At 51.7% G+C, this 14251-nt stretch overlaps 4 protein-coding genes across 4 annotated transcripts; 2 read left to right on the forward strand and 2 right to left on the reverse strand.

Moving 5' to 3' along the window:
* Positions 1 to 1126: 1126 nt before the first annotated feature.
* BDW74DRAFT_173625 (histone deacetylase complex subunit SAP30 Sin3-binding domain-containing protein) lies at positions 1127 to 1922 on the reverse strand (the record flags this gene model as incomplete). The annotated part of the gene is made up of 2 exons (XM_073727827.1): positions 1127 to 1585; positions 1710 to 1922. 2 exons carry the CDS (start codon positions 1920 to 1922, stop codon positions 1127 to 1129), a joined length of 672 nt encoding a protein of 223 aa, XP_073588888.1.
* Positions 1923 to 2988: 1066 nt separating this feature from the next.
* On the reverse strand, positions 2989 to 3650 carry BDW74DRAFT_48977 (uncharacterized protein). Its single transcript, XM_073732941.1, has one exon. It carries the CDS (start codon positions 3405 to 3407, stop codon positions 3045 to 3047), a length of 363 nt encoding a protein of 120 aa, XP_073588889.1. The 5' UTR covers positions 3408 to 3650; the 3' UTR covers positions 2989 to 3044.
* Positions 3650 to 4739, forward strand: BDW74DRAFT_49000 (uncharacterized protein). Its single transcript, XM_073732942.1, has one exon. It carries the CDS (start codon positions 3893 to 3895, stop codon positions 4463 to 4465), a length of 573 nt encoding a protein of 190 aa, XP_073588890.1. The 5' UTR covers positions 3650 to 3892; the 3' UTR covers positions 4466 to 4739.
* Positions 4740 to 11531: 6792 nt separating this feature from the next.
* Positions 11532 to 13877, forward strand: BDW74DRAFT_144558 (C2H2-type zinc finger protein). The gene has a single exon (XM_073723057.1). It carries the CDS (start codon positions 12137 to 12139, stop codon positions 13385 to 13387), a length of 1251 nt encoding a protein of 416 aa, XP_073588891.1. The 5' UTR covers positions 11532 to 12136; the 3' UTR covers positions 13388 to 13877.
* Positions 13878 to 14251: the final 374 nt, after the last annotated feature.

The raw sequence follows: 14251 nt of genomic DNA on the forward strand, positions 1-14251 counted from the left end.
CTAGTTCTGTCTTTCGCTTTCTTCCTTCCCCTCTTCTTCTTCCCGTTCGACTTCAACTTCTTTCAGCATTTACCGACGGAACAGTTCGCATGGGACCGGATGGATACTACTTACTTATAAGGTTGGTTGGTGGTTGGCTCGGTTGGTTGGCATCGAATTACCTACATTATACACTGTACATAAAATTATTCCTTCATCTCATTCTACTGCCTCATGCTCCTGCCAGTAATAGTAATTGATTGGGACCGACAACGACCAGTGGGCTTTGCCGTTTGGCCAGACCGTGTTCATACATATCAATGAAACTAACCCTAATATACCTTGCATCTGCACTGCACAATCGGAGAAATACATAAGCGGGTACCTTCTATTGAACACGTATCCCCCAAGAAGTCAGTCGGCCCTGAGGCTAGCCTTGTTGGATAGAGGTGAGTAAGACAGCAGTAGTTACTAAGGAGTTGCGGTCGAATCTAAGACATGACATCGTGAACAAATACTAGCTGAAATTTGGTATGGCCTCCCACACATAGCGACAGGCCCATGCTAGTATATACCAAGTGGGTAGGCAAGGAGGTAATAGGGCAACAGCCAGTTCCTGTAATGCGGACCAGGTTATTGTAAAGCTACTTCGTAGCAGCGGCTTAGCGATATAGTACTATCTCGCAAGCGCAAAAGGAAGAGGAAAGAATTCCAGTTGCATGTATTGTAGTAAGTGCAGGACGAGTCGAACAGGATATAGTCTATGACAACGAAAGAAAAGCGCCAGGACTAGGTAACCAGGAAAATGTAGCTGATTGATAAATCAATTATTTGAGATTGTAAACCGTGACTGGGACCTTCTTCGAGACGCCGAGGTGTAGACCCAAGTTAGAATGCACCAGCAAGGCAGAAAATGAGTGAAACAAAAGAAAGAAAAGAAGTCGACGAGCACCGGAACCAAGATTGGGTATTGGGTATCATAGAAAGAAATAGCAATAATGGTATGCAGTCAAAACCAGATAATCCCCCAACCGAGCACCCACAGCTAATGCAAGGTTTCATGTTTTGTACAGATGGGCATCACAAACGCCGGACCGAGCTGAAGATGAAGAATTTCGCAGAATCCAGAGTACATGTGCAAGTTTGGTCAAGGTTGGAATTTCAGTCGGAAGTGTCGTCCTCGGCCTTCTTCGCGAACTTTGTAAAGGAATCGTGCGATGGCTTCCTGTTCCACCAGACCGGCGCTGTTAAAGTGTTTGCGAACGGCCGTGGCCAGTTGAGTTTTCGCCACCCGATCCTGACCCACGATATTGTCCAATACGCTTTTTCCGCCGTGGGTGTTGGATTTCTTGTACGAGGGATTATGGGGACCTCCGCCGATGCCATTGGGGCGGCTTCGGCTATGGTGTTGTCTTGACGAGCCGTTCGTCTGTTGAGAACCATGGCTTTGAGCTCGTTGTGCAGCAATGGCTGTGGGTGATAGGAGACCAATCCCCCTTGAAAGAAGGCTATGCGAATATTCGCTGGAGTGCGCGCTAGGACAGTTCAATTTGTAGGCGTGTCGGTAGGAGTGGAGGAAGTCGAGAGGCATTTCGGACCAAGGGATCTAAACGCAGAAATCTGGTTAGTGACGATGAACAAGAGCAATGGATGTGTTGATAATATATATGAGCAGGAGAATATGATGAATCTGGAAAAGAGGAGGCCTTCTCAGCCGGTCCAACACGTACTCCTGGGAGGTCAGGTTGCTCGCCTTGTGTAGCGGGGGCGCTGGTGACATTTGTAGTGACCTTGACCTCTCGAGAAACAGTGGTCGTTGTGACACCATTCGCACCTTTTCTGCTTTTAGTTGCTGCAGCCTTTAGTTCCCTCGTTGTTGTACTGGAGGCTTCCGATCGCGAGTCGTCCTGAACGGCTGTAGTCCGCTGGCGCGGGGGCGCCATAACGAAAGAGGAATTTTCGAAGGCTCAGTCAGAAGGTGAAGTGGAAATCAAGCCTGTTGCAGGGACTATAGAGCAACGATTGTTCAACCTAGAGCAGCGATTACAATTGAAGCCAAGGGCAAAGAAGAGTGAGTCTCTATGGCACTGAAAGCATGAAGAGGAACTTTTTTTGGCATCGGCCCCGAGCATTTCTAGGCGGCAGGACGCGGCAGAATTCCGTGCGCGACATCATCAGCATCGCCCAATGCGGTTATATGACGAAAGACCTTGGAGGTGAAAGAAAACCGCCATCCATCTCCTTTCACGCCCCATCTCTTCTGCTTTGCTGAATCTTACCTCACAGAAGTGATCCTGGAATTGTGTTTGTACTTAGTATCTAGGATGTGATCGCGAGGGTGCCGTCCGGGTGAGAAAAGGAAACCGATAGATAAGATCGGTGGTGGTGTGGTTCAGGAACCGCGACATGGCTTATCCTAAAAAACTGTGGAATAGCCGTTGTTGTTGACACTTGACAGGCTGATAGCTACTCAAGCCCAACACCTCACGCTTGGATTACAGCGTTCGAAGCGAAGAGAATATGTGCCTTCAGGTCCTAGTTGGACGCGTGATGGTGGCTGTCTTTCTTCTGACATCAGAGCCAGAAGAAGTCTCTTGTCTGCGCCCCGAATGTCCTAAGAACCGGGGTCCTTTGCGAGCAAAGCCAAGAGCTGCACGCCATTATTTTGACTTTGAGATCTGGCTGGAGGCTGGAGCCAACTGAGTTTTCTGTTCACCGCTATCTCAGATGCGAAATCCACAGAGTCAGAGACCCATATCAACCTTGGAAATGCAGCCTGCAGGTCTCAGCCTGACCCGGGGAGAAAATTCTTCACCAGAAGAAGAGGCCAGCAGCCGCGCTCAACCCCAGGACTTCCAAGGAACTTCCGAACAGTTGAAACGGCTTTTTGTGATGGATCCCGCCCACATGCGCCATATCTTCAAGCACCCCGTAGGAGAGGCGATATGGTAAAGAGCCAGCCGAGGTATAGCCGGGCCGTAAGATATCGCAGAGCGGATAGTTACACGACTTCCCAAAGGAGTAATCCCGATGTGAACCTTGGAAGGACCCCAGGATGACAATTATCACGGGCAAACAACCGGGGTTGTCGACCCTCTAGCCTCGCCCCCTGGTCGAAATGGTGAAGATAACGCCGGCTGAGTTTCCCTCTGCGGCGAGCTCAGGCCACCACGGGATTCGGGACAGAGTCGGCACTGGCAAAGGGCGAGGTTTCGGGACGGCGATACCGAGGGAAATTCTGGCCGGGCCCGCGGCACTTCCACCCCTCCAGGAAATTCATGGAGACTGGAGGAGTGGAGGAGCTCCAGGGCGGATAATGTCCGGGAGAACTTCACCGAGACACTTTTTGGGGAGGGGGAGAAGTTAGGTAAGCAGAGTGCTTTCTCCGCAATCACACCACTGAGTCGCACCCCTGCCAGCCCCGACATTGTCCCGGTTCCTTCCGATCCGATTGCCTGTCAATTCTGCATTGCAGCGGTCGAGATGCCTATCGATCCAAGTCCACCTTTGGTGACTTTCGCTTTGACTCCTGCGCTGCACCTTATAGACAACGGGCAATTGACGGAACTCTTTGACTCTGGACCCCGTTTTGCATGCCATTACTGTTATTGCCTTGCAAAATAACTCATACAAGCTGTCCAAGTCTCCAGCGGTTCTCCCGGAGTGCTGTGATCCAGGCCCCAGCCGCGGGAGATAGGCATCTCAAACACGGCCGCGTATGCCGCTAAGGCAGGACCATGTCTCGACTTCTTGGTTAGCTAACGTTAGCTGCACATCTTAGCATGACGCCATCATCAAACCTTCCCCTTTTTAGCCATTGCCCTCTTGAGGATATACTCATTCGGTCAATCGTCGTTGCCCCACAGCTGCATTCCATGCTTCCCAAACCCCTTGAAAGTCGTTGTATCAAGCGATGCATCATTCCATACTCTGGTCGTCAGGGATATATTTGCAGACAACGTTTCATTTACACAAACGGAAGCTAAAGCTGCGGACTGGCGGGACGGGTTGTGACCTGGCCAGCATGTGCGGAGTACCTGGGGATGGATGCTACCTCAAACCGGGATCATGCCATCGATATGAGACAGGGCATGTGAAGAGGGAAGACGCTCTTGCATCACGAGTTCATGACCATCGCAAGCTCGATTGTCGGCCTGGCTCGACCAAAGCCCAATTTTCAGACTATGGCACTCAGATGCAATTGTCCAGACAATTGTCGGTTCGAACAGGTCAAAGGGACATCGAAAATGGTCGATCAACTTTATCGGTGCGTCGCCGGAATCTCGGAGTATCTCACCAAGCTCTTCACCACCCCCGGTCGAATAGTGCATGGTATATGCAGACTAGTACCTCACTAAGAGCAGCTAGTCAGGAGCTTCAGCACGGCCTGCTAAAGGCTACAAGCATTCTCACAAGACAGTTTTCCTGGGGAGTAGATCAGCTTGTCAATCTTTCTAAGTGCGGGGATGATTTCTCCAAAGGGTGAAGATAGCTGTGGATTTCTGGAGAATGTTTTCCCGCTTGACAATCAGATCCATTATCTGTTCTCGGATGCTCTCCGGGGTATCTCCGGGGAAGACGCCGGAAGCCCACAGGCCTAGGGTCACGGTGATATGGTTCGCTTATTCGGGCCAACTGCCCGCGATGAAGTAGACAGCGAGGCATCCACTGAACAACATATACAAGACGCAAGCGCGAGCTCAGTGCTGAGGCGCCAAGTCCGTATGTACAGAGCAGTCTGTATCATCGACCCGCTTCTCCTATCTCTGATGCGGACTTTGTCCGGGGGCGAATATCCGGGGCAAATTCCCTTCCCCAGTCTGGAGTCCAAGTCTCCGAATCGCGCAAGTTTGCGCACGTACGGCCGCCTCCAAAGCTTCCACGGCCGGAGGACAAACCTCGGAACGTCATAATATCATAAGTCTTCGCTGCCGAGGATCAGCCTATTCAGAGAGCCATTATTAGCCAGGGTTAGTTGGAACTTTGGCAACAACCCTGCTGATTCAGGTCCAGAACACGCTCCCCTCCTTCTAGATTATTCCTTGACACCGGGGTTCTGGAAAGGTCGCCAGAGGCTGATGCTAGCTCTAATGTTTCGCCGGCGAGTTACGTCCCCGGCGGCCGTCGACTCAGGGAAATATTCAATTCCGCCAATCAGTGTCAGCAAGCCAAAAGGACCGATATCACCATAATAGACCCCAGGGAAAAATTGACCGGTACCATAAGGCACCGTACGTTGTCTCCGGAATCTGAATAGAGTCAACAGTTGCTCAATCAGGAACTGTCCACGGCCCCGCATAACTCCAGGCTGATAAGACAGCTGGGGAACGGGCTTCCCTTTGCGACAGTGATATCATCGGCATGGTACAGCGACGTCATGTGATTGGGCCGAAGCTCCCCCGGTCCCGTTCCAGAATATTGTGGATCCCCCGATCGCTGGTCATGGTTTTGGTCTTGGTGCCTTGTGGGGAGAGATTTTCACCAGGGCTTTTCCTCGATTGGGGGTGCGTGGCTTTAGGCGCCAGTCGTGGATGTTGGTATGCAACAGGGTAAAATACGGTATTGAAACAAGAACTGATTACCTTTTCTTCTGAGATAACGGCAGACGCCGCTCCCCTCCTACTATCAGGGATGGCGTTTCAGTGCCCTGACTGGGTGGACATTTGTTCATCCATTATTGCACCATAGTGTCAGATAAGGCGCCCGGACACAGTTCCTGTATCCCTGCCAGCAGGAGGTTTCGGAAAGCGATAGGTCGGCCTGTGCATCGAACTATTGGTTCGTGCAAAGCAAAGTCGAAACACCTCGCTATCTCAGCTTCTTCCCCGGATTCTGCCCCCACCATTTATTAGCCGCCGCAGGGATTGGGGACCTATGCCTACGGTCATCACAGCTCGCCGATGGCGAATTGAAGGGGCTTGATAACGAGGTAGCAGTGCTACTGGCATCATTCACTGCTCGGGTGACTTGCTTTCCTCCTATCAACCGGCTTGGTTGGATTACTTGGTAGACGAGTCAGATCGGATCAGGTCATCCTGAGGTCACCAGGGTTGGACCAAGATGATCTCAGACACCTGGCGGGGGACAGTAATACTCCGTCCGCGGCCCCGGAATAATAGACGGCATTTCTTATCCAATGTGATCATCATAGAGGAGCTGGCGTCATCTCTCGACCTTGGATCTTTCTCCCAGCCAGTGCCGCAGGTGTATCCTGTAGGGTTGGCGATACTCGTGTCAACATCGGATACACAACAAGGGAAGGACGCTTGCGGTGCTGACACTTTGACAAACTGGCCTCCCAGCCTAACGTTGGACCCCGGCTCACAGCTGCCAATTCTCAACTGGGAGTCAGTGCAGTCCCATTAAAGTAGCACAGAAGTACGTCAACGCGTACAGTGCGCATAAATATAGATACTCCGCGCAACCTTGGCGAACCTGCATCACCTCACCCCGGTCCCCCGCTAGGGCTGCAATACCTGTCGATTGGTACATGAAAGAGAACGGACCTCTTTGTGTAACGACACCGATATCGACGTTGGAGCTGTTTGGCTCGGTGTTTGAATGCTGTTTGAATGGCGTATGGAATGATGGATGGGGGCAGGCTAGATGATGTTTGTGTCAAGGGTTATATATAGACCCGTCTCCGAAGTATAGCTTCACTCATTGGCCATCAACTTGCGGTGAATGGCTCGTGTAGCCGATTTGAAGCTGTGCCTACACCCAGGACAGCCCAGCTCCCAGGTGGACTTGGGTAGGGGTACCGATAGGATCCCCATTGTGCAGATTGTTGTCAAATACAAGCTTCATGACACCATACCCCAGACCCCCGAGATCGGGGCCTTTTGCTTGTCCATGGGGTTCTCGACAACAGCAGACATAGCGACTTCGGCCAGCGGAGGAAGCTCGGATCTATCACGCCGGCGCTTAAGCAAGGCAGTCGGTGATGATCTCCAGGCTGAAACGATCACAATCGCATCACACGCATCGGTGTGCGGACGCCAGAAAACTCTGCAATCGATTTGGTAAAATTGGGGGTTGGGGTGATCCGGATTCGAGAGGATTTGCGTTCCCCGCAATGGATGATTTGCGATCTACCTTTGAACTTACGTGTACCTCCGTTCTGTACTCGGATTAGGCCTATGCTGCAACCCGGGGTCATAGGCCGAGTTCCTACTCTCTAGATGTATGAGCGTCTATACAGCGTCAAAGCCCTGGATCTAGACTGCCTATCGCTTGCGGTATATGTATGCTGCTAAGAGACTCGGTCTGGGATTTTGTCGATGTATTTGGTGGGGATTCAATTCTCCATAGGAAAAACGGGCGAACCACTCGATCCTGGCCGGAGATCATCGTCGAATGCGGAGAAAACTCAATAGAACATGACCATGACCAGCAACATTGGGATTGATTATTGATCATAGCAGTTATCGCTCTTTGACCTTTGTTTGTTTGTCGCCTCAGCGGCTATTGTGTCAAGGTTCCATTGCCCATTTCTTATCGGTGTACCTTGTCTCAGTTCATGTTGCAGCGAAAACGTACCTACCCAAGGGACTTTATCACTCTGTAGTACGGTGCCTGATGTACCTAGCTGCAGTGCATTGCTGTCATGGACTGGATGACGGCCTCAGCGTCCACTGTGCTACCGGCATGCACCGACCAGGTACTGCATGACCGGACATTTTGAGTACAGTAGTAGTCGTCATTACTACAGTCCCATCATGGTGACAACCAGAAGCCGCGGAGAGGTTTCGTCACATCGACTACAACGATCGAGATTCGATCCAATACACTGACAAATCGGGGCGTACGGTAGATCCCATCTCTGCGGAGAAATTCCTACACCGTCCGGAGTAATGTAGTGCGATAGTCGATTCGACTTGGATCGGATCGAGGTTTATGAGTATTGCGTGCTTCCGCGACTCAATTATTTGCATCGTCTCCATTATTCGGAGTATACGATGTAGATTTTTCGCAGCGTCAGCTTTTAGTTTAGTCTCTGACCGGGCCGGGATGAAGATAACCAACGACGATCATCGATAAAAAGAAACAACTTAAAAGTTGATCATGAGCATCAGTATCAACATGCTCGGAATTCCATCGACGGCGCAATAATTGACCATTGAGTTGTCGTTTTCGGAGCCCGTGACAGCTCAATTCCCTGAAAATTCAGTGTCAGGCCGTGCCCACTCCACCCAAATTCGAGTCAAAAGCAAAGCGCCTCTCCTCTCCAGCCCTCCCCGCAATCCCTAAAACTTCGGTAAAAAGCGGGAAAAATAACCGCAGAGAACTGGCGTGCAAGTGCCGTGCTTCCCGCGATAATTCTTCGGATCTCAATAATCTCACGAACCCCAGGGTTCGACGGTTCGCTCGCTCGACTCCTGTCGCCGGCGCTAAGTTAGATTGAAAATAAATTGGGCTCTGCTGTCTGTGCCCGTTATCCGTTATCCGATACCTAGCGAGTGCGCTGGGCACGCCTGGTACCTGCGTGAGTCGTGACTCCATAGCTGCGGTCCCACGATATCGGATTGAGCCTGGCTGGCTGGTTAGCTCAGTTGGCTGGCTGTGCTCTGGCCTCCGTTCTCCGTACTCCATACATAGTGTGGGGTGATAACAGCAGGCATGATTCGCAATTTTGCCTATCTATCTTTCGGCAGTCGGGCCGGCATCTACATGAATTTGAGAATCACCTGAGGTAGCGACGAGACCCCAACTGGAAGATGGAATGACTGTTGCTCATTGCGTGCTGGCTACAAATGGTACGAGCACATGTCTCTGGTGTCCGCCCTGCGTCAGATAGGCAGACATCTCCGTAGAATGATAAGGAAGCTCCGTGCTGTACGGGGTATGCGAAAGCGAATAATGCGGAGGGGACAGGCCGCAGGAGTCAGGACTTGGGGGGCCTGGGGCTGGGCTGGGGCTGGGCTGGAATGGAAGCCTGGGCGCGACTCGCGCCCTGCAAGCTAGCATCTGGACAGCTGTCCATTATGCGACCGCCGACCAGTGCCTTGTCATCTTGTGAAACGGAGGCACAGTACCTTTGCTCCGGCTCGGGGCTGCTTGGGGCTGCTTTGGCATCCTGCGCTCTGCTGTCGCTACCTGCGGCGCTGGCCGCGGCAGCCGGAAGGTCGCAAATAAGATCCGTGATATTGTGCGCTGTGACGCGGCCAAGGAGGGCATCCCTGAGGGCAGATTCAGATAACGAGCCGAGCAGATTCGAGACCCTATCAAGGCTTTAATGCGACATCTGCTGATCATCCGAGGGTATCCTATCATAACAAGGGGTGCAGCCACCTGCCAAGTCGGTGGGGAATCTCCCTTTGGGGTCTCCAGGATACTTACTCCCTAGTGAACTGAGCGGGGATAAGGATGACAAACGCTGTGAGCAACTCGATTTTAAGATATGGCCTGCGTTGTTCTGGGATAGGCCTGCCAGCTTGTAGTAGACAGATAATGCTTCAAGGCTATACTATGCAGCTGATATGATCTTACCGCCAATTCGCAAGTGTGGCCTGTGTTGAGATGGACCCCTCGGGCTATATATGATCGACCACTAGGAAGACTCGCTGAGACGGCTTGCTGCATGCTGCCCAAGCCCTTGGATCTTGCTTCAGACTCAAAATCCAGGTTAATCAGCAGAGCGCCCTCCCTTGCATTTGCCCGTGAATTCTTTTTACCTAAAGGAATACCGAAGGAAATCCTCAAGCTGACTGACCTCATTTCCCCGGATGCGGCGTCATGTTTCTGGAGTATACATACGAGTACGGGGGAACGACAGATTTCTACGGAAATACGGAGGATAGCGTCCAGTCATTGCCTGGTGACGGGCACCATCGCCCCAATTGAAACGCTGTATGAGCCCATGCCCGCTTGCATGCCGGTTCTCCCTGATTCCTGAAGAATCTGTCCAGCTGCCAGCATGCCATTGTCACAGTCCACAGCGGGAGGTGGATCGCGCCGAGTGCGGAGGCCAATTTCCGACAGCCCCTTGCTAGCCACAAGGTCCTCCTTTATCCTTTCATGACGGACAGCATTCGATGAGTCGACGAGTTGAGGATTCGACAGGAGAGTCGAAAGACCAGGGCGTGATAAGATGAACAGTGCACACCCTGTCCGTGGCCTAGACCCGTCGCAATGACCGTGATATACCTCCAGATACCCCAGTAGCGTTGAGGAGAAGAAGGTTGAGTTGCCAGCTGAGCCTGAACCTTAAAAGCCGATAATTATGCGGCTATAACTTCCTCAGCCTGAGCTAAGGTTGCCTAATCCGGCTCATTCAGGCGCATAGATACAGTGTCTTGTTTTCCGAGCGAGCACCGAGCTATCAGCGCCTCAGCCATCCATGGTTAGCCGGTGAGTCAAGAGGCTGATGCAATTCTTAAGTTGCAAATCGATGGAACTGTGAGTCTTCCCCGCAATCCGTATGATCCCGGGAAATTTTCGTGCCTCAGGAGTGAGTTCACATCACCGCTGCTACAGACCTAGAGTTGGATCTCATCATCATCATCGTATGACTCTACGACTGCGACCACCACACATCGGCGCATCGCCCTGCCTCGTCAACGTCGCGGCAGGGATCCTATTGGGCTGCGACGTCCGCCCTGCTGGTAATTCTGTCGGTTTATCAGCCAACCACCAGAGGTGGATCGACAGGTCTCGACTAGGCTATCTCCGAATCCTATCAATCGACGCTCCCCGTGGTGCCCCAGCCTGCCAGATAAGCTGGGGAAGGAATTTGGGAAAGTAAGGCGGATTTCCAATTCCAGCTGGACCCTCTTCTTTAGGAAAGATAACGTAATAATCCGGGTGACGATCTACCGACTATCACAGGCTGGCTGGCCCCGTCCTTGGGCTGGTGTTGAAGTTTAGTATGTATTGTAGTAGTATCATGCGTGCAGAGTGACCAAGATTGCATAATCTTCTTGTCTATCAGGGTGACCAGCTGAAGCCCCAGATGATGAAGCAGATACCATCACATGGATGCGACCAGTATCACTATCGCGTAAGAGCAGCAGTGTCAAGCTTGGCCACCGCCTTTGTCGGTGATGCCATTCGCAGCATTGTGTGATCTTCCGCGATAGCCGGGTCGGAACCCTGTACGAGACTCCCGTACGGGCCTGTATCGTGACAATACGCACACGCACCTGCCAGCCCACTCAGCCACCTCCGTACGGAGTGCTCTACCACTTCTACCCAGTACTACTCCGTACTTCTGCTACAACAAACTGGACAAGCTGGCCTCATCGTGCTGTAGTCTCTGCAGAGTCGACAAGCTGAAGAGACAAACATCTAACAATCAAGCCATTGATCGAGTCTCTTTATTCTCCAAACAACCCATACTCTGCACGAACTCACAAAGAGAGGCCAGTACAAACCCCACACCGGGCCGGGCGAATCTCCAAGCAAAGCAGCCGATCTGGATTGAGCACGTTCTTTTTTTATTTCTTTTCTTTTCTTTTTGCCCTTTTAGCCCTGCCCTCCGCCCCCTCTTTCCTTTTATTATTTGGTAATTTTTATCTTTTTTTTTTTTTTTTTTTTTTTTTTTTTTTTTTTTTTTTTTCCTTTCTTTTTGCCCCCCCGCCCAATATCTTCATCCCCACACAAAGTGCTCACTTTATCTTTTTCTTTTCCTTTTTCTCGCTCCTTGCTCCGATTCCGATAACCACTGTCACTCTCCTCCCCCGAGCTCCCTCCGTCTCATTCTTCTTCCCCCTCCATTCCGCCTCTCAGACTTATATCCTGCCTCCCCCAGACTCTTCTCCAGATTTCTCTTCCTCTCTCTTCCTTCTTCCGATCTTTTCCCTCGACAACGTCACCTCGACCTTATCACATCCAACCAACCCAACCCAACTCACCACCTTCCGACTCGGGCTACCTACCTACCTTGGCAGCTCATCAGCCTGACCTCCACGCTCTCTTAACACAGGAAAGCTGCCTATTTCGCGATTGCCTAGCCTGAGCACGCAAACCACAACCATTATCACCCTGCCAAAATTCGATTCCATCCGAAGACCGACCTAGGACATCTTAGCGTGGTGATCGTCTGTCGCCGAGCTATCCCCTGGTTGCAGAAGCATCCCTTCTCCTCGGCTTATCGCAACGCTTCATAGCTCCCGTCCCGCCCTGGTCTCCTCGGAGCTGCAGAAGGACGAGCTTTCACATGCCGCAATCAGGTTCTTCAGTGGATTTTTCCAATCTGCTGAATCCTCAGAACACCACAGCCATCCCCGCCGAGATTTCCAACACTACTGCTAGTACTACAATGGCGACCGGTGCCAGTTTATTACCCCCTATGATGAAGGGTGCTCGCCCTGCAGCGGAGGAAGCTCGCCAGGATCTTCCCCGACCTTACAAATGTCCTCTGTGCGAGCGTGCTTTCCACCGCCTGGAGCACCAGACAAGACACATTCGCACTCACACTGGTGAAAAGCCCCACGCCTGCCAGTTCCCCGGCTGCTCAAAGCGCTTCAGCCGCTCAGATGAGCTTACGCGCCACTCGCGAATCCACAACAACCCCAACTCAAGGAGGGGCAACAAGGCTCAGCACCTGGCAGCTGCCGCCGCGGCAGCTGCTGCGAGCCCGGATGGTAGTCCTTTGGCCAACAGTGCCGGGTCGATGATGCCTCCTCCTAGCAAGCCGATTACTAGATCTGCTCCTGTTTCTCAGGTTGGATCCCCGGATATCTCGCCCCCGCACTCGTTCTCCAACTATGCCAACCACATGCGTTCCAATTTGAGCCCCTACTCTCGTACTAGCGAGCGAGCGTCATCGGGTATGGACATCAATCTTCTTGCCACCGCCGCGTCCCAGGTTGAGCGCGATGAGAGCTTCGGATTCCGCTCTGGCCAGCGCAGCCACCATATGTACGGACCCCGTCACAGCACGAGGGGACTGCCTTCTCTTTCGGCCTACGCCATTTCCCACAGCATGAGCCGCTCTCACTCGCACGAGGACGAGGACTCTTATGCTTCACACCGCGTTAAGCGCTCAAGACCGAACTCTCCTAACTCGACTGCTCCTTCCTCACCTACTTTCTCCCACGACTCTCTATCGCCTACTCCTGATCACACCCCATTGGCTACTCCCGCCCATTCGCCACGACTGAAGCCTATGTCACCGAACGAGCTGCACTTGCCTTCCATTCGTCACCTTTCGCTTCACCACACCCCGGCCCTTGCTCCAATGGAGCCTCAGGCGGATGGTCCCAATTACTACAATCCAAACCAGGCTCACGTTGGACCCAGTATCAGCGATATCATGTCTCGCCCTGAAGGTGCCCAGCGAAAACTTCCGATACCCCAGGTGCCCAAAGTGGCTGTCCAGGACATGTTAAATCCCAGTGGTTTCACATCGGTCTCTTCGTCCACCGCTAATTCCGTTGCCGGTGGTGACCTGGCTGATCGATTCTAATTGGATCGCGCTCCGTTTCGTCCGAAAAATCCGTTTTTTGTTAGGCGTACGAAAGATATAGACACTGCATTTCTGGTTGAGCCATGGGCATCATTGGTGTCACGGAATTAGGTTGCTTTGATTCTTCTTCACTGTTTGATTAACACTATTTGCGCGGCGTTGCCTATAGACGGGTTATCTCTTTTCTCCACACACCAGCCGTGTTTTTCTTTCGAGTCACTTCTCTTCTCTACATATACCTTATTCAACCACACTTTTTTCTCTTTGAGATCCTCTCCAATCGGACAAGTTCCTGACCTGGTTTACTATGTTTCTTGAGGTTAGTCCTCATAATACAAACACAATAACGACAGTCTTCTTGAACGTTATACTATTCAATGCTCTTTACTATGTAGATACCTCCGTAAAACTCTGTAGCTCTACTCAATGATTTCGAATTTTTTGTTCTTCCGAAGTCGCTTCCTTACCTCCCCGAGTACCCCGCGCTACGTAAACTGCCCCGCCTCTAGCTTACTTCGCTTCCAACTTTACAAGCTTTCTTAAGCTAGGTATGAACATGCTTGTCACTGTTAGGGTAAAATTTAGCCTCTCTGTCCTAGATATATTCGCTAAGCGGAAGTTGTTCACATCGGCCGCTAGATGTCTCGATGATAGTCACCTCACATACACTACTGCGGAAGAAAGGCCTTATTCATGAGATCAAGTATACAATGCTTGATTGACCAAAGGCCTCATACCTATTCTTCTATGCTCTATAAGCGCAAATTTCCACGTCGACCATTCGCATCCCTCCCTAACCTCTACCACGCCTAGCTTCTAGAATACAGCTCACGCGCTTGCCCGGATGAGAACGGGGCGTCAATC

The sequence above is a fragment of the Aspergillus multicolor genome, assembly GCF_047715735.1.
Source record: "Aspergillus multicolor strain CBS 133.54 unplaced genomic scaffold BDW74scaffold_2, whole genome shotgun sequence".
NCBI classification, from domain to species: Eukaryota; Fungi; Ascomycota; class Eurotiomycetes; order Eurotiales; family Aspergillaceae; genus Aspergillus; species Aspergillus multicolor.